The 18,511-nt window shown below is 55.7% G+C and overlaps 1 protein-coding gene across 1 annotated transcript; it reads right to left on the bottom strand.

The window, feature by feature from the left end:
• Window positions 1-336: 336 nt before the first annotated feature.
• On the bottom strand, window positions 337-15,327 carry LOC144996402 (uncharacterized). The gene is made up of 4 exons (XM_078955859.1): window positions 15,131-15,327; window positions 13,565-13,845; window positions 10,496-10,622; window positions 337-5,016 (listed from the first exon to the last, which is right to left on the bottom strand). The coding sequence occupies exon 4, from the start codon at window positions 4,998-5,000 to the stop codon at window positions 621-623; it is 4,380 nt and encodes a 1,459-aa protein (XP_078811985.1). The 5' UTR covers window positions 5,001-5,016; window positions 10,496-10,622; window positions 13,565-13,845; window positions 15,131-15,327; the 3' UTR covers window positions 337-620.
• Between the last annotated feature and the right edge of the window lie 3,184 nt (window positions 15,328-18,511).

The following is an 18,511-nucleotide window of genomic DNA, read 5'->3' as shown; positions in this document are numbered from 1 at the left end:
GCAGACGTCAGAGAGACGTACCTGACAGTCAACGGACCCAAAAACGTCTCTGAGCTGAAGCGACTCTTGTCTGAGGAGAAGAGGTGGCTCAGTGTACAGGAGGTAAAATACATGCTAGAAGCTCACGGCAAACGCTTGGGACTCCTCACGGAGACGTCGTACCCGATCTACGATAGGGCTTGCGCTCACATCGTGTGGACCCGAAACCATTACGAGCCCTTGAAACCCAAAGTGTTACGATGCTGAGCTATGCTGTTTTCTGTCAGATGTTTTTTTTTTTATTTTTCCTTGTTGTTTCGATGAGGTGATGGAAATAAAAATCAAAGACATACCAAATTCTGTGGTGCACGACTGAATTCTTTATTTTGTGAAAAAGGAATACACTGGAAATACTGTACATGAACACAAGTACATGAACACAACCGCAATGCAGTCAGAGGGTGAGTTTCTTTGCTTCATGCGAGATAAAGTAAACTGCAAAAATGGTACATGGCGACTGCTCTCGGTAGAAGCGACACGGGTCACTACACAGTCAGAAGGAACATTCGGTACACTGCCCCGTTGCCGAGTGAGAGACGGTGCGTGCGCTACAAATTGAAGCAAATTGAAGTGGATGAAACCTAATAGTACATGCTGCTTTGAGTGTCCTCTTCCCGCTGAGGGAGCCCTAGAGAGCTTTCCCCCGCCCCGTCACCGTGCGTGTGCTCAGACCCTCTCGAGGTCCACCCGTCTCCAGCCACTCCTTCCCCGTCGAGTTCTTCGTTCTGATTGGCAAAGGCGGCGGCGAGCGCTCTGGTGACCAGGTCGTACCTCTCCAACGGGTTGAGCTGAGCGAGGGTCACGGGCCCGGCGACAGCGGGCTCGACCACAATCACCCGATTCCACTTGATGACTTGATTTTGTATCCGTACGACAAACGGGCCGTAGGGTTGCACCTCGAAGCCTTGTTCCGTGGGCAGAGAAAGCATTTCGTATCGTCCGTCTCTACCCAGCACGTCCTCCAGCGGGCTTCGCGGTCCCGTGGCTCTTTCGGAAAAGCCGCACAGCCCGTACACTTGGTGGATGAGCTCCTCGTCCTCGGGCAAAGTCCACTCTCTGAAGTAGTTTCTCATATCCCCGGCCTGGAGCCACGACACGCAGCTGCGCTCCTTACTGCGGCCGCCCTTTGAGCACATCGGAGAGCCGTAGGCGGAGTGCGGGCACGCTCCGAAAACGGCGATGTACGCCCGCTTCAGCTTGTCAGCTGCCGCGTCGGGCACGTATTGTCGCAGGTTTAGCTGGGAGAGGGTTTCCCACACGGCGGCCAGACCTTCCAAGGCGCCCCATGCGGGCCCGTTCCCGTCCCAGACGTACAGCGTGTCGACAAGGCACGCCAGCAGGTCGACCCTAAATCCCGTCTTAACCCTCCAAATGCGAGCCGGCTGTATGCGCTTCATGGTGAAGCCGAGAACCCTCAGGGAAAGGATCTGAACTCTGAGGAGGCACTGTAGCACGTGGTAGGCCAGCAGTACCTTGTCGTCGTAGAACCACGACACGAGCGACCCCTTAGAGCACCCGAGGTTCACAGACCCGGGGCTCTCGCCCACAAACACCCCAAGCGCCATTTCCTCCGTGTCTTTGGTCACGCAGTGTAGGGCGAAGGTGCGTGCAGCAAAGGAGTGGACTTGCAGGCGCGTGTGCATGTCCAGCAGATTCACCAGAGACTCGTAGGCCATGTGAATCCTGTGTATGATCAAGCCCTGGACGTCCTGGACGGTGCACACGGCACCCAGGTAGTTGGTCTTTTTCCCGAGCACTCGAAGGAGATGTGGCGTGTCCTCCTTGCACAAGCTCGGCAAACTGTCCACGAGAATCTCCGTGAGCCTGAAACCCCGGTCCGGCGGAGCGGAGAGGTCCACGGTGAAGTACCACTGCTCCGAGAGCTCGCAGTTGAGCACGGTGCGCTCCACCGCCGGCACGTAGGCAAACCCTGTGGGCCATGAGAGCTTCGTGCACCGGGCGTGCCCCCGTCTCGTCATATCCCCGTCCCTGTGCGAGTACTCTCTGCCCATCCTCCACAGAAACCTTTGGCAAATGATTGATCCGTGTACCAGGTCCAATACAGCTGGCCCCCGCTGCATTTGCTTGTCCTTTGCGCCCGGGCCCCACGCATCCCATCGCTCCGGCTTGTTGAGTCCGTGGCACGGCCTGCTGACGCAGTCCTCCTCTGAGTGACGTTTCACGGTGAGGTTGCTGATCAAATCGGTTATGTCCCTCGAAACCAGGTAAGTGACGGGGTGAAAGCGGGCGCAGTCTGACAGTTGCCTCTCCCGCCGCGAGAGCCCTCTGGACCTCCATCTCATGCAATTAGCCTTCTGCACCCGCTCGCGTTTGGCCGAGCTGAGACTGTCCTCCTCGCCGCGACTGTCCTCCATTCGGATGGGGCCCTGAAGCGACTGCCTATCTGCGCTTCCCGAGGGGTTGAGTCCTCCCGAAGCGACGAGCGCCTCTTCTCCGTCGCACCGGGTCGTCTCTGGCAAGGGGTCCTCCGATTTTAGGCGAAGAAGGGTTAGAGTCGTGTCCGCACTCGTGCTCTGCTCGGGGTAAAAGGACTCTTGTAAGACTCTGTACACCATGTCGCTGCTCTGGAAATTGTCGATGTCAGTTCTGGCGAAGAAGAGATTCGTAGTGTTGTCTGTCACAATGCAGTCCAGGGAGCCTGCCGTGTGGAGGGAGCCTGCCGTGTGGAGGGAGCCGGTCGAGCGAAGGGAGCTCGCCTCGTCCTCGTCGCAAAGTCCGAAGTCCTGCAGCTCGGCGAGGGCGTCCCGCTTTTCGACCTTGGCACTGGGCGAACTGTGGCAGCCTCTGGGTGCGCGGCGATCCAATCTCTCCCATTCCGCAGAGAAGAGGTCCTCGTTCAGGGGGTTCACGTCCGCGTCTAGGTAGGTCACGGTCCGCGGCTTGCTCGAAGGTTCGCTCGACGACCCGCGAGAGAGAGCCAGTTCCCTTGTCAGATCGCTGCTCATCTTCATAATGTGCTCCAGGCCGCAGCATTCTTCCAGCGTCCGCTGGCTCGCGGACTGGGATGCCTCTGGAAAAAGCGGCTGACAGGGATCCATCGTCATGCTTTTTGTGACGTGCGGATTGCTCAGCGTGTTACTCTTGCGCTTCCTCCTGCCGGTCTTGGTTCGGGCTGGACTGGTGGCACGGGCGCGTCCCGAAGCCTGGCAAGATAGAATTTCCGCCAGGGTCTTACAGCGCTCCAGTGTCCTCCTCGCTGGCCCCAGCGAGGACAACTCGTCCTCCTTCAGGACCTCTATCATGCAGGCGAGCCCGGGCGCCGTTGCGGCCCCGTCGCACCGCGTCAACCAGTCGAACCGCTCTCTCAAAGAGCTGCGATCCCTGGACCCGGGCCCCAGCCACGTGGCCCGCGGCCAGCGCCCCGTCTCTTCGGACCGCGGCGGTCTCCCGAGGCAATCCAGCACCGTGGACCAGAGGTGAGCGTCCGCCATGCCCGTCCTGCAAAACTCAGAGATGGCGGCCTCCGTTGTCGAGCCATCGTCCGGGAGCGCTCCGGCGCGCACCACGCTCAGCGCCAAGTTGGAGCACGCGGCACGAAAACTGTCTTCGTCGTCGGTCAGCGCAGAGGCCCTGTAAAGCCCGGGCATGGAAACTAAGGGGAGCAGCGACATTGTCTCCCCTGTGTGTCGGTGGATGACGAAGGCGCATGAGAGCTTGGAGGTGCGGCTGTGAGAGTCGTCATCCTTTGCGTTCTGGTACAGAACTCTGCAAGGATGGCGATCGGTGGAGCGGAGGTCTCTCAGGGAGTCCAACACGCAGACCAGCGCTCTGCGGACCACGACGTCGCGGACCTGCTTTCCTCGGGTCTCCCTCAGCCAGCTGTGGAGCGGCAGCCACCCGGCCCCCGACGTTGTCACCACGTGCATGACAGTCGACGGCGCTCCTCCCGCTTGCTCCAGCGCGATGCAATCGAGCTGAGGGTAGTGCTGCCCGACCCCCGGTGAAAAGACCTGTCCTTCGTCTTTCAGCCTGACCCTCCGCCTCGCTCTGCATTGGTTCTCGTAAGCCCTCGCGGCTTCGTGCAAGGTTTGCTCCAGGTGTTTGTTGGAAACCAACACACTCAGGACGACGGAGACGTCCCCGTGGAGCGAGGTGCGCACCTCGCGCACCCTCACCAGCGGCTTACTCTGTGTCCTTTGGCTCGTCATTTCGGGTCCGGGCGCGGCCCTCAGCTCGTGAAACAGGCAATGGTTCCTCACGAAGCCGTAGAGGGGTTCGGGCATCCTCAGCTCGAAGCGGTCGGTCGACGGGGTCCACGACCAGCTCTCCAGCTCCGAGCCCAGGTTGAAGTAGTAGGGAATCGAAACGCCTAGCCTGGTGCTCTGCTTGTCCTGATATCTCCACCAGAGCTTGAGGATGCTGGCATGAAGGTGAAGCTCCTCTTCTGGGTCGTGAGGCGAGCGCCGGGATGCGTCGGGACCTAGCGCTAGAAGTAGGTGCCTGGCGACGTCCCTCAACTCGCCGGGGGATCTGTAAAACGTGTAGCGCCTCCTTTTGGCCAGGCTGACGAAGAGCATTACGAAGTACGGAGTGTGGAGGGTGGCCAAGTGTTCCAACCGCCGCAGGTTCAGCCCCACTTCTTGCGGTGCGCGGTTATCGCAGCGATCTTCCACCTCCAGCACGTGGCGACACAACGATGGTTCGAAACGTATTTTCACCCCTCTGCACAGCTGACAATATTTGCACTGGCCTGAGACGAAAAACGAACTTAGTCCGATCGAGCCCCTTAGGTCTTGCGGGTGGTAGAAGTAATCTCTGCGCTCTGCTGCGAGGCGGTCCCGCTCCCCCGGTGGAATCTCCCACGTAGCCCGATTGCAGAGGTAACAGATGGCCTCTTCGACGCAGTCGAAGCAGTCTCGGTCGACGTGGAGTTCCAGAGCACCTGCGTGCAGTGCTGCGGCTGCCACCAGCCACTTGGAGACGCCGTCCTTTGGATCCATGGGCTCAGCTGCGCAACTGACAAAAAAAACATAACACAGAGGAATGGTTGGGCAGGGGTGAGAGACAGAGGAAAGGACTCAGATGATGATGATGATGATGATAATGATTATGATTTGTCACAGACGCGGTTAGTTTTTTTTTTTTTCACTGCGTTTTTATAACTTTGCCTCGTCCTTTTCACTGGATCGCTTCGCGCTTCGAAGAAAAGTCTGAAAAGTCTGTTAATATCCCTCACGTGACGCCCGCCATGTAAGCATCACGAGCGCCCCCCTGTCATCTTGACTCGGCGTCACAGTTTGTAAATGTTCAGCGAGGTGTCGCCGTCCAACACTGTGTGCGTTACCATCAGTCTGTACTCTCTGTCTCTCGCGTGGTAGTACAGGGTGTGTTGCACGGCTATGGCGAGGCAGCAAGCCCCGTCCGTCTTCCCGAGAGCCCAGGTCCTGAACTGGTCCCGAAAGCCTTGCGGCTCACACACACGGCGAGACCTGGAGCCGCTGCTGAAAGGCGTGGGCTTCAGGGTGCCCAGGGATGCCGGCAGCTCGTACCAGAAAGCGGGAGATCCTGCCCGCGGGGAGCCCATCCTGCTCGAGGCCTCTGGGAGCTCACCGATGGCCGCCGCGGCGAGCCCGACATCTCCCTCGAAGTACGTGTGCGCGAAGCAGGAGGCTTCACCCTCGGGTGGCTCGGGCAGAGTCCCCGAAAAACCATCCACGTCTATGATGATGTAGCGCACGCCGAGAGTCTCGTTTTTGTAGTCTACGCTGCGGACGGCCGCGGGCAGCACGGTGACGTACCCGAAGAGCCAGGCCAGCACATCGGACTCGATCTTCACAGGGTCGGGCACGTGGTTGGACCAGACCACCGCCTGCATTCCCCTGATCTTCGGAACCGCCTTCATGCAAGCGCTCATCACGTCGAATGAGTTCCAGCGGAGGTCTATCACGCAGGCTTGCTCCGTTCTCATGCCGATCAGGTGGTGCTTGCAGGCGACGGCTTTCTCGCATGACTCCGGAGACACCAGGTCGAGCGCCAGGGCTTCTCCGAAAAGCCTGTTTCCGTATTCGGGCGTGGGTGCCGTGATGGCGCGCCCTATCACGTACAGGGCGCTGAAGTTGTCGCGGCCCGGGAAGAGCTCCAGGGTTATCTCCTTGGGCAGCGCGCTCTCGAAGCAATGCTGCTCTTCCTCCAACGAAGCCGGTCCCCGTCTCTGGACACGAAAATTAAACTGGTCCACCACACAGAGGGGTCTCTCTGCGGTGCATCCGAAGTGGGATGGGCGTGATTTGTACACGTACAGTCCCGGAGGCAGGGTCCTGGAACGGTCTACCTGGTAGACCAACACAGAGTCGCAGCATTTGGGGTATCTCGCGCTCCGGTTGCACATCAGCCACCTGTACGCCGCTGCCACCGGCTCCATTTCGTACGCCCACAGGACTTCTGACTGGGCTCTGGCGATTTCGCGGGAGGAGCCCTGCCCGCCCGGTTTGGTGGCGCCCCGTCGGCGGCGTTCGGGGTTCGGAACATCTGCGCCGTCCCCCCCTCTGTAGCGCTGTTCCGCGGACGCGCTAAGCCGTTGCGCGCAAGTGCAGGGCCCTTCTTTCGTGCCATGTCGCAGCAACGCGTCCACTGCATGCCTAAAGTTGAACCTGTGGTGGGAGCAGTTGGTCGTGCCCTCTCCGAGAGACCTCAGGCTCACGCCTTCAGTTCCGGGGGCGTACAGCACGCCGCCGATCACCGGCACGGGGTCTAGCGCCAAGGCCCTGTACAGGGAGCAGCACAGCTCCCGCTTCGCTTCCATCGTGGACTGAGCTTCCTCGGACGGCGGAGGGGGCCACGGGTGTTACGTCGACGATGTCGCGAGGAGGGGGGGAGGCTCCTCAAGAGGGCCCTCACGACGCCTTTGCAGGGAGGGTACCCGTCGAACTGTTGATGGAGTGTAAAAGAAAGCGTCAGAAGGCCTCGGTGGAGGCCGCTCTCAAGTCTACGAATCTATACAGGAGAGTTTCCACGATCAGCTACGTCGGCGGAGCGTCCAAGGTCGGCAGAGCGAGGGTCGACAAGCGGTCGGGGTGCGCAAAGTGCCTGTCGTGTCTGGTGACCTTGGTCAAAGGCAGCAAGCAAAGGAGCAGAGCCGGCGTCAAGCTCCGATGTCCTTGCGAAGCCAGGGTGTGCGAGACCTGTTTCGTGAATGACCCACACTGGTACCTGACGGAGCCTCACTTCAGCAGCTGCCCGTCCCTCCGCGGGTTCATCTGTTCCGCGTGCGCCTGTTTTGCAGGACTCGTCGAGAAACCATGTTGCCTCTGGATGTGCCCGGGCTGTTCGGACGGGGTCCGAGAGAAGGGCGTCTCCTGCTCGCTGTGCTCAAAACCCGTGCCTCGCGGGAAGCCATCCGCGCGTCGCTCCCTCTGGTGCGAAGCGGCGGATCCGGGTCGACGGGCTGCGGAGCCTCCCTCGGACGCCCCATGTTTGGACGAAGGCAAAGTCTCAGACGGCAGGGAGCTGATCAAGGCTCGCGTCTTGGAGCGTGCGGCAGAGAGAAGACACCTGTCGTCTGCCGACCTCGCCGTCCTCTTCCCGGAGTGCGAGCCTCGGCCGGGCAGATGCTCGTGCGAGGCAAACGGCGACCCCAATCCCATGTGCCCACGCTGCACCCCCGTGCTGGCCGTGTTGGAGCTGCTGGCCAGGAACCCGAAACCGCTCATGGCATCTTTCGCGGAGCGCGCGGTGCCGGGACGAGCCCTGGCCCGTAACACGTACGACAGGGCCCTGCTCACGGAGATGCTGAATGACAGAGGGCTCCCTAGGTGCGCTAATCGCAACTCCTGCAAAGGAATGCTGGTCAACGTGCGGACGGGCCCCTTGACGACTCTGATGTCCCCAGAGGCTTACAAGCAATATGTTCTGGAACGAGATAAGGTGCAGCGCTCGGGCGACGGCGAGCCGAACATCGTGCCGCAGCCTTCCTGCTGCGTCCTGTGCCTGCTGTTTAATCAGTCCGCCGCGGTCGCGCAGATGTGCGGTTCGCAGGGCCTCCGGCTCGAAACCCCCCGCACGGACCCCGTGTACTACTTCAACGTGAAGTTCGCACCAGACGTGGGCCTGCCTGAGGTATCGGTGAGAGACTACCAAGGGTTCCTTGTCAACTTTCAAGGTTCCGTGGGAAGCTACAAGCCCGCGTTCTACTACAACTGGAGACACATGCTGGAAATGTTACACAGAGACGCCTCTGGAGCAGTGACCCTCATTCACCCCGGACAAAGGCAGCTTTAGACTCTTCGAGGTACGATAAGCTGTGCTCGAAAAGGGCGACTGTTTTGTAAAAGAAAAAAAAAAAGAGAAAAGCCAACCGTTGATCAATTAGGATTTAAAGTATGAACTCACTTACGTGGTCCTGAGCTCTAAGCTGTGCGATCCAGGTTCAGCAACACGAAGCCTTGTGAGATTCTGCAAAGTGGAAAATGAGGGGAGTATGCAAAGGAAAGATTGCCCTCCTCTGTGTTGCTCTTTGCAGCGTGACAACTGGCTTTGCACGGGCCCTTGGTAGAAATCTGCCACGCTGCACTGAGTCTTAATCTCTGTGGTTGGACCTCACTGTCCTCTTTGCCCCTCCCTCTTTCCCTGCAGCGGGTGTGGGGGGGCTTACAATCAGCCTCCTCCTCCTTCAGAATGAAGGCCCCACCTTCTAACGTTTCCTCTTTTTCTTCCAGTGTCCTCCTTCTCCCTCTCTGTCTGACTCTGCCTCGCTGAAGTCTGACGGGAGTGCGGCGGACCGGAAACGGAAACTAGACCAGAAGATTTGGATCACAGGCCCTTTAAAACTTGTTCCGTGCAAACCAAGAGAGGTCATAGTAACCTTACGCGAGTTTAACAAAGACTGGAGGGAAGTTGCTCCGTGAAGAGCGCGACAGTTCGAGAGAGAGAAAAAGAAAAATCAATCCTTCTGCCATGGAAAAGTACTGGAAGACCAGCTTTTGCCTGGGCAAGGGGGGCTTCGGCAAAGTGTTTCTGGGAAAGAGGCGAAGCGACGGGATTTCCGTGGCCCTGAAGATTATCCCGCTCTCGCGTACGAGATGCTGCGAGGTTGATGGGACCAGTAAGCCATTCGAAGCTGTCGCTTTGGAAATGGTCTCCAAAGACCCTCCGTTTCCTGGGATCATCCGCATGCTGGACTTTTACAAGACCCCGTATAATTGGGTGATAGTCACGGAGAAGCCAGAGAACACGCAAGATCTGTACGAATACATCACGATCAGTAAGCGTCTGCGCGAGGACACGGCCAGAGAATTTTTAGGTCAGGTCATCCAGGCCTTGCTCCACTGTCACAGCCGCGGTGTTGTGCACATGGACGTAAAAGACGAAAACCTGCTGGTGGACCTGACGACGCTCGAGCTGAAACTCATCGACTTTGGCTCCGCCGAATTTCTTGAACCCGACAAAGTGTACGACATGTTCCACGGGACTGCGGCATATGGGCCCCCCGAACGGCTCACACAAGGATGCTACAAAGCTCTTCCATCTGAGGTTTGGTCGTTGGGGATTCTTTTGTACGACATGGTGCACGGGGACATACCATTTGGAAACGACAGGGAGCTCCTACTGGGCGAGCTTAGATTCGAAAAAGACCTCTCTGAGGACTGCGTGGCCCTGATAAAATGGTGTTTGAGCAGGACGCCCGAAGAGAGACCGATGCTGAAAGACATACTGGCCCACCCTTGGATGCTGAAGCGAGGCTCGGAGGCGCACGAAGGCGACGCCACGGCTGGAGCCCCGAAGCCCACGCGAGGGGATCTCCAGCAATCGGAGCCCGGCTCTGCTCTGGCGGCCCGAGCCCACGATGTCGACACGCCGACCCGTCGAGGGTCCGTCTCGTCCGTGGGAAACGAAAAGCAGCTTCGTCCGGCGATGGCGACGCTCTGCTCCGAGGGCTTCGAATCAATCTGGAGGAGATTGCCGTCCTTCGACCGACTTCCCAGTCGTCAGGGGAGTATCGCCGCAGAGACAGGACTTACCGAGGCTCGTTGCCACTCAGAGGTCTCGCAGAGCGGAGCGCATCGTCCGGGTCAGGGAGAGCTCCCAAAAACGGAGTAGGATGTAGGATGTTGAACAAAATGGCTAACTGCTCATGTTGTATAGATGCCAGTTCCATGATAACTCAATAGAGCTTGTTCCCTGATGCCTACTGTACAGTTTTTTTTTTTTGCCTTGTTCGAATAAAAGTCAAACTGGAACCTCAACGTTGCATATTCGCTTTCTTTTTTGCTCATGGGTTTTGTCCCAACATGACTATTTGAAGAGATATTTTTCTAATTATTGGATACATCACACAATCTCGGTTTTTAAAGATTGAAAAATTAAAAAAAAAAATACATTGGTGTGTACATTTTTAATCGTATAATGGTCAGTATATACACGTTAGATAAAGTGATTACCACACACAAAGGTTACATGATTTTGGTCAGCATATACACAGGTTAAATGAAGTGATTACCATATACAAGGAATGGCAGCCAGAGCTGTCTGCTGTGACGTTACTTTGATGACCCAGACCTCCCGCTCGCCGTAGCACCAACAGAGTGGGGTGGAAATGAAACGGTCCAAAGAACCTTCATGCAGCTCTACTCAAAAAGAAAAACAAAAACAAAACAAGAGTGTGTTGGAAAAGTCAGCAGAAGTCGATGGTATTTTCTTACCAAATACCAAAAGAAACAAAATTAGTTGTAGCGTTAGATACAAGGGGGCTTACAAAGAGGCTCCGACCCAAGTTTAGGGACACTGACCTGAGTTCTGAGACTCAGACCATCAGAGGAAGCTTTGGACCCTAATCTCTCACAAAAAGAGTCTCAGTGAAAATCTGCTAAAAATGTATACTAAAAAAAAAAATAGTTCCACACGCTCTCTTGTAGGTCCGTTCGACCCCAACACTAACTAAAACTAAACAGTAGCTCCGCTCACTGTCTCGCGGGGTCCGTGAGACCCAACGCCGACTGGAACCAAACAGTGGGTCCGCGCGCTGTCTCGCGGGGTCCGTTAGACCCCGAACAGAATTGGAACGAAACACAGGCTCCGCGCGCTGTTTGCACGGTCCGTTAAACCTCGAACAGAAGTGGAACGAAACACAGGCTCCGCGCGCTGTCTCGCGGGGTCCGTGAGACCCCGTACAGAATTGGAGCGAAACACAGGCACCTCGCGCTGTCTCGCATGGTCCCAGCGACCCCGTCTCGATTTGGAACCAAACAGTGGCACCTCGCGCTGTCTCGCGTGGTCCGTGAGACCCCGTACAGAATTGGAACCAAACAGTGGCACCTCGCGCTGTCTCGCGGGGTCCGTGAGACCCCGTAGAGAGTTGGAACGAAACACAGGCTCCGCGCGCTGTCTCGCGGGGTCCGTGAGACCCCGTACAGAGTTGGAACGAAACACAGGCTCCGAGCGCTGTCTCCCGGGGTCCGTGAGACCCCGTACAGAATTGGAAGGAAACACAGGCTCCGCGCGCTGTCTTGCACGGTCCGTGAGACCCCGAACAGAATTGGAACCAAACTGTGGCTCCGAGCGCTGTCTCGCGGGGTCCGTGAGACCCCGTACAGAATTGGAACGAAACACAGGCTCCGCGCGCTGTCTCGCGGGGTCCGTGAGACCCCGGACAGAGTTGGAACAAAACACAGGCTCCGAGCGCTGTCTCCCGGGGTCCGTGAGACCCCGTACAGAATTGGAACGAAACACAGGCTCCGCGCGCTGTCTCGCGGGGTCCGTGAGACCCCGTACAGAATTGGAGCGAAACACAGGCACCTCGCGCTGTCTCGCACGGTCCCAGCGACCCCGTCTCGATTTGGAACCAAACAGTTGCACCTCGCGCTGTCTCGCGTGGTCCGTGAGACCCCGTACAGAATTGGAACCAAACAGTGGCACCTCGCGCTGTCTCGCGGGGTCCGTGAGACCCCGTACAGATATGGAACGAAACACAGGCTCCGCGCGCTGTCTCGCGGGGTCCGTGAGACCCCGTACAGAGTTGGAACGAAACACAGGCTCCGCGCGCTGTCTCGCGGGGTCCGTGAGACCCCGTACAGAGTTGGAACGAAACACAGGCTCCGAGCGCTGTCTCCCGGGGTCCGTGAGACCCCGTACAGAGTTGGAACGAAACACAGGCTCCGCGCGCTGTCTCGCGGGGTCCGTGAGACCCCGTACAGAGTTGGAACGAAACACAGGCTTCGAGCGCTGTCTCCCGGGGTCCGTGAGACCCCGTACAGAGTTGGAAGGAAACACAGGCTCCGAGCGCTGTCTCGCGGGGTCCGTGAGACCCCGTACAGAATTGGAACGAAACACAGGCTCCGCGCGCTGTCTAACACGGTCCGTGAGACCCCGAACATAAGTGGAACGAAACACAGGCTCCGCGCGCTGTCTAGCGGGGTCCGTGAGACCCCGTACAGAATTGGAACGAAACACAGGCTCCGCGCGCTGTCTCGTGGGGTCAGTGAGACCCCGTACAGAATTGGAACGAAACACAGGCTCCGCGCACTGTGGCTCCGAGCGCTGTCTCGCACGGTCCGTGAGACCCCGAACAGAATTGGAACGAAACACAGGCTCCGCGCGCTGTTTAGCGGGGTCCGTGAGACCCCGTACAGAATTGTAACCAAACAGTGGCACCTCGCGCTGTCTCGCGGGGTCCGTGAGACCCCGTACAGAATTGGAACGAAACACAGGCTCCGCGCGCTGTCTCGCGGAGTCCGTGAGACCCCGTACAGAATTGGAACGAAACACAGGCTCCGAGCGCTGTCTCCCGGGGTCCGTGAGACCCCGTACAGAATTGGAACGAAACACAGGCTCCGCGCGCTGTCTCGCACGGTCCCAGCGACCCCATCTCGATTTGGACCCAAACCGTGGCACCTCGCGCTGTCTCGTACGGCCCGTGAGACCCCGAACAGAGTTGGAACCAAACTGTGGCTCCGCGCGCTGTCTCGCGGGGTCCGTGAGACCCCGTATAGAATTGGAACGAAACACAGGCTCCGCACTCTGTGTCGGGGGTCCGTGAGACCCCGTACAGAATTGGAACGAAACACAGGCTCCGCGCGCTGTCTCGCGGGGTCCCAGCGACCCCGTACAGAGTTGGAACCAAACAGTGGCACCTCGCGATGTCTCGCACGGTCCGTGAGACCCCGAACAGAATTGGAACGAAACACAGGCTCCGAGCGCTGTCTCCCGGGGTCCGTGAGACCCCGTACAGAGTTGGAACGAAACACAGGCTCCGCGCGCTGTCTCGCACGGTCCCAGCGACCCCGTACCGATTTGGAACCAAACAGTGGCACCTCGCGCTGTCTCGCACGGTCCGTGAGACCCCGAACAGAATTGGAACGAAACACAGGCTCCGAGCGCTGTCTCCCGGGGTCCGTGAGACCCCGTACAGAGTTGGAACGAAACACAGGCTCCGCGCGCTGTCTCGCACGGTCCCAGCGACCCCGTACCGATTTGGAACCAAACAGTGGCACCTCGCGCTGTCTCGCGGGGTCCGTGAGACCCCGTACAGAGTTGGAACCATCAGTTTCTCTTTGAAAGCTCAAACACGAACCTGTTTCTGTAGATCCATGACATGTGGGTTACAGTGGGCCACAGGCTGGTTTACCTTCTCCCTTTGCTGCAGATCAGCAGCACCAGTGTTGCTGGCTTGTGACTGTGGTTGTTTCTTTGAAACAACTGTAAGTTGTTTCAAAGAAGTTGGATTTGACGAACATCCCACGTTGACCAACCTCAGAGTTCTTCATTGTTTTGGTCCTCGCCTCGTAGTTTAGCATGTCAAACGGGTCGAGCCACTCACCGTTGACTGTCTGTCCGGAATTGGACAGAACCAGACTGCAGGACAGCAAAAACAACCAGAGCATCTTCTCTGGAGACCAAATTGGTTTGAACTAACTAGCTAGTAACGGAAGAAGAAAACTATGGAAGCCGAAATTGCTTCCGGTTATTTTTTTTTTTTAAAAAAACAGCAGAAAACCATTTAGGTTTGTTCATTTGTTTCTCTTGACCTTTCTTGATCACATAAAAAAAAAAGAAACGTAAACACAAACAGTACACTTCGAAAAGCCTCAAGGGTGATGTAGAAAAGTGAATGCTAAAGAAAAAAAAAATACTTGGGGTCAATCGCACCCCATGAGCCAGCGGGTGGAAGGGAACCGGAAAAGCGAGAGCCCCGGTGGTGGGCCATGAGAGAAAAGTGAATGCTAAAGAAAAAAAAAATACTTGGGGTCAATCGCACCCCATGAGCCAGCGGGTGGAAGGGAACCGGAAAAACGAGACCCCCGGTGGTGGGCCATGAGAGAAGAGTGAATGCTAAAGAAAAAAAAAAATACTTGGGGTCAATCGCACCCCATGAGCCAGCGGGTGGAAGGGAACCGGAAAAACGAGACCCCCGGTGGTGGGCCATGAGAGAAGAGTGAATGCTAAAGAAAAAAAAAAATACTTGGGGTCAATCGCACCCCATGAGCCAGCGGGTGAAAGGGAACCGGAAAAACGAGACCCCCGGTGGTGGGCCATGAGAGAAGAGTGAATGCTACAGAAAAAAAAAAAATACTTGGGGTCAATCGCACCCCATGAGCCAGCGGGTGAAAGGGAACCGGTAAAGCGAGACCCCAGGTGGTGGGCCATGAGAGAAGAGTGAATGCTAAAGAAAAAAAAAAAAACTTGGGGTCAATCGCACCCCATGAGCCAGCGCCAATCCCCTCAGTGGCCACACAAAAAAAAAAAAAAAACTTGGGGTCAATCGAACCCCACGAACCAGCGGGAGGAAGGTGGTTGCTAAAAAAGTTGCGCCCCTGGTGGCTGAGGGCAATAAAAGAGAATGGGGTATTAGTGACCCCTAGAGGCAGGGTATAGAAATGAACGGTGGAAAACAAGACCCCTGGTGGTCGGGGGGTATAACTAAAATGGAGAAATGGCGGCCTCTGCTGGACGGGGACAAAAAAGAAAAGGGGGGTCTGGCGCCCTCTACCAGTCGGGGATATAGAGGGTGCCTGAAACGTACAAAAAATTTTTTCAGGAACTCGACCCTCTTCGATTGCGGGAGGGTGTACCGGGTGTACCTGTCTGGGGTCAATACCAAAGGGGGGTATGCGTTTTTAAAATGACCCCCCCTCCTTACCTTTTTTTTAATCCATGTTTTTCTTCCCCCTAAGACAGCACAAGGGTTAAAGAAACTGCAGTTAAACAGCTCCAGCGGGCTCTGAAGATGGCTAAACACAGATTTCCATCTGCTGTCATCTGGGTTCCCTTGGTTAATTTTTCTGGTAACTTATCTGCAATGGAGCAGAACAACATGAAACTACTAAATCAGCATATTAAAAAAAAATATGAGACACATCCCCCTGCTGGAGGACTCGCATTTTGCAACAGAAAAAGATGCAATTCACTGGACCGAGGACACGGCCAGAGCAATGTTGGAACATTGGAGGTATTTTTTAAAGTGGAATACCCACTAAGTCCATTCAGGGTAGAGTGTGTAAGGGGACAGCCCTTTATGGCCCCACAATATCATGGTTTTGACTGAAAAGTGATGCCCTGACAGAACAACAAGGTGACCTCCTCAAAAACGGTTTAACTTTTATTTCCATAGATAACTTTTTAAAAAAATACAGACCCAAAACACAAGACTGTATTAATCATGTTTCCTGTTCTTTGTGGGATTAACATTTGGTGGGACAAACCGAAACTTTTGTTAGCACAAGAAAGTGACAACATAAATATAATATTGCTCATAATGGATAGGTGCATAACCCACTGGTGGAGCATTTTCTCATGACCCAGGGTTTTTCTTTATGGTGAACAGTGTGAGAGATTTTGTTATCATTGTTACTGTTATTATGGCTATTGTTCTTATGGTTCTTATTACTGTTTTATGATGATTATTATTATTACTTTAACCCTACCCCTGGTCCTGTTTCTAACCCTAACCTTTAGTTTAATCTGAACCCTAATCCCAACCCTTAATCAGTTATTAGAAATTTAAATAATCTTAAACATAAAGCAATAACATGGTTGGAAGGAAAAGGTTTTGTTTCACGTGTCTTTTTGCCTGGTTAGCAGTATGCATGCAGGGGAGGGGCTTAGAACGCACAGGGCCCATGGCTCAGGACACGCAGGGCCCATGAGGCCGACGCGTGCTCCTTGGTAAGACAGTGTGAATAAAACAGCCACCTTTTGTCTCTCACTTCACTTTTACGCCTGTCCAGCCAAGTTGTAGCTGTTGTGGTGTGCATAGAGCCTGATGAAGGCAGAATTTGCCGAAACGCATAGCGAGCACACTTTATTCTAATTTTGTATTGTTTATTTATTTATTTTTTTTACATTTTTGTGAATAAAAACACTCATTTAAGTGGTTGTCCCGCTTTTTTCTTTTTTTCTTTTTTCAAAGTTTGCAAGTTTTTCTATTTTTGATTACATTCTTGCCTGGTGGAAAAACCGTAACACCTGCCATGCACTTCTACGACGGAGAGGAGGATGGAGGTGCTTGGACCACGGTGCGCTACGGGAGGAGACACTACAGAAATCCCCGTGCGCTCAGCTTTAATTACCGGGGCCGACCGGACCATAGGATGGACCGTGCATTTCCCGTCTCCGGCTGGAAGAGGGCGCCAAGGTTCCCAAATTTTGGCTGGAGTAGGGCTTCACCTTCAAATCCTAACTGGCCTGCGCCTCCTATGTACGACGGGTCCCGGCCTTATTTTCCACAGCCCCGCTCTTATGCAGCAGCGGTCCGGGGCTCACCTACCAGACGAGCGACAAGATTTGGACCCCCAGCAGATGTTAGGCAGGACCTCCGGCGACCTGCAGATGAAAGACTTGGACAGCTTATCCGCAAATTACATGCTGTAATTAAGATGGTGCATCACTTACAAAACGTGACCATCACGCCGGACAGACCAGAACCTCTGATGATCGCTCGCATAGTGGACTCATTAACCTCACTGATTAAACCCGCTGATCCCACGGATGATGTGTTAGACCTCATTGAGGGCAACGCAAAAAACTGGGGACAGAACACACTGCAGATCCTCCAGGATCACTACCAAAAGAGGCTGGAGAAACTTTTACAGGATCTCCCCGGTGATTTAACCCGAGATTGGAGGGAAGCCTTCATCGTGGCGACACGATGGGCTTGCAGAAATCTACGTCGGATCACGCAGGATGTTCTCGATCAGGCAGAGGCCCTGATCATCACCTGCAGATCAGACTCGGAGCGGCGAAGTCCAGCGGCTACGACACCACCCCCCGGCAGGGTCTGATAGCCGCCGGGGGCCGCGCACATCAGGAGGAAGAAAAAAGAGGACCCGTCAACCTGAGCGGGTCTCCATGAGCATTCAAGCTGAATGTTACGAGGCCACAAACCGATCAGTTGGAACTATGACGGACATGAGACCAGCTTGGCCTCCAGATGCAGTTCCAGCAGCCGCTGCCGAGAAGCAGCGTGGACCGCGAACGGCGACCCGCCGCAACCCCTTCGTGGCGCGTGAGGAATTTCTCCCTCAGATTGTGGGGATAACTTCACCCTCTGCTCCCAGACCGGCAGCACGGGCGCCACCTTCCCGAATTTCAGCACTGGACAGCTCCCAGGAGGAGGAAAGCTCCGATAGAGAGGAGAACCGCGGCGGGGAGGTTCTTCACGAGGAGGAGGAGGAGGAGTTCGATAATGAATACGACAGCGAGGAAGATGGGGATGAGGCGGACACGGACGCTGACCCCCCAGCTTCAGGTAGTTCGGGGCTGGATCATATTGTAAGGCCTGGAGGGTTGAAAGATGGGGTAAACAACAAAAAATTGAATGAGGGTATTGAAGGGCTAGAGGAATGATCTGGGGAGAGCGCACGCACACCACCAAAGAGGACCCAAATTCTTGGCCACAATGACAATTTATTCCGATGGAAAAAACATATGAATGGCCAAAAAGTTCCAGTTAAAAGACACTTAAAACAAGCATAAAATGCGTCTAAAAATTCTAGGCACGGATTAAAACAGTAAAACACGATAAAAATCCCAGGAACAGTTAAAAAGGATAAAAGAGACCTAAAAGTCCAAAGAACAGTTAAAACTGGTTTAAAAATGCAGCTCAAAGGGGGGAATCACTGATCCCAAACCAGGAGACGTCTCTCTTCCCCCGACGCTGTTCCGAGGATCCCTCCAGTCATACACACAAAGACCTGGGGGGCGGGCTCCGTTCCGCCTCTGGGGTTTGTGACCGGCACTCCTCCGCGTCACCTCCAGCTGGCTCTCCTGGACACGCTGGAATCTGTGGAAACAGGCAAGCGGCAGCACGAAAAGCAATTCCTGATGCAGGCTGCCACTAGCCCTCCCACCTATTTCCACCAGTCTGCTGAAGCCCGTTCGGCTACTTACACACAGGCAGGGTCCCTGCCCTGCCCTTGCGTGTCGATCGCTCTGCAGACTGATGGTCCCAGCGCCCAGCGCTCTCAGAGTGTGTGTCCCGATCACAGCGAGTCTTCCCGACGTCTGGCGGTCCCGACGTCTG

The sequence above is a fragment of the Oryzias latipes genome, chromosome 12, assembly GCF_053564925.1.
Source record: "Oryzias latipes strain Hd-rR chromosome 12, Olatipes_Hd-rR_3.1".
NCBI lineage: Eukaryota > Metazoa > Chordata > Actinopteri > Beloniformes > Adrianichthyidae > Oryzias > Oryzias latipes.
The sequence above is the reverse complement of the archived record's forward strand: the minus strand, read 5'-3'. Positions and strand labels throughout refer to the sequence as shown.

Coding starts and splice junctions, on each gene's coding strand:
- LOC144996402 (XM_078955859.1), bottom strand. CDS start 5,000: ATGGATCCAAAGGACGGCGTCTCCAAGTGGCTGGTGGCAGCCGCAGCA.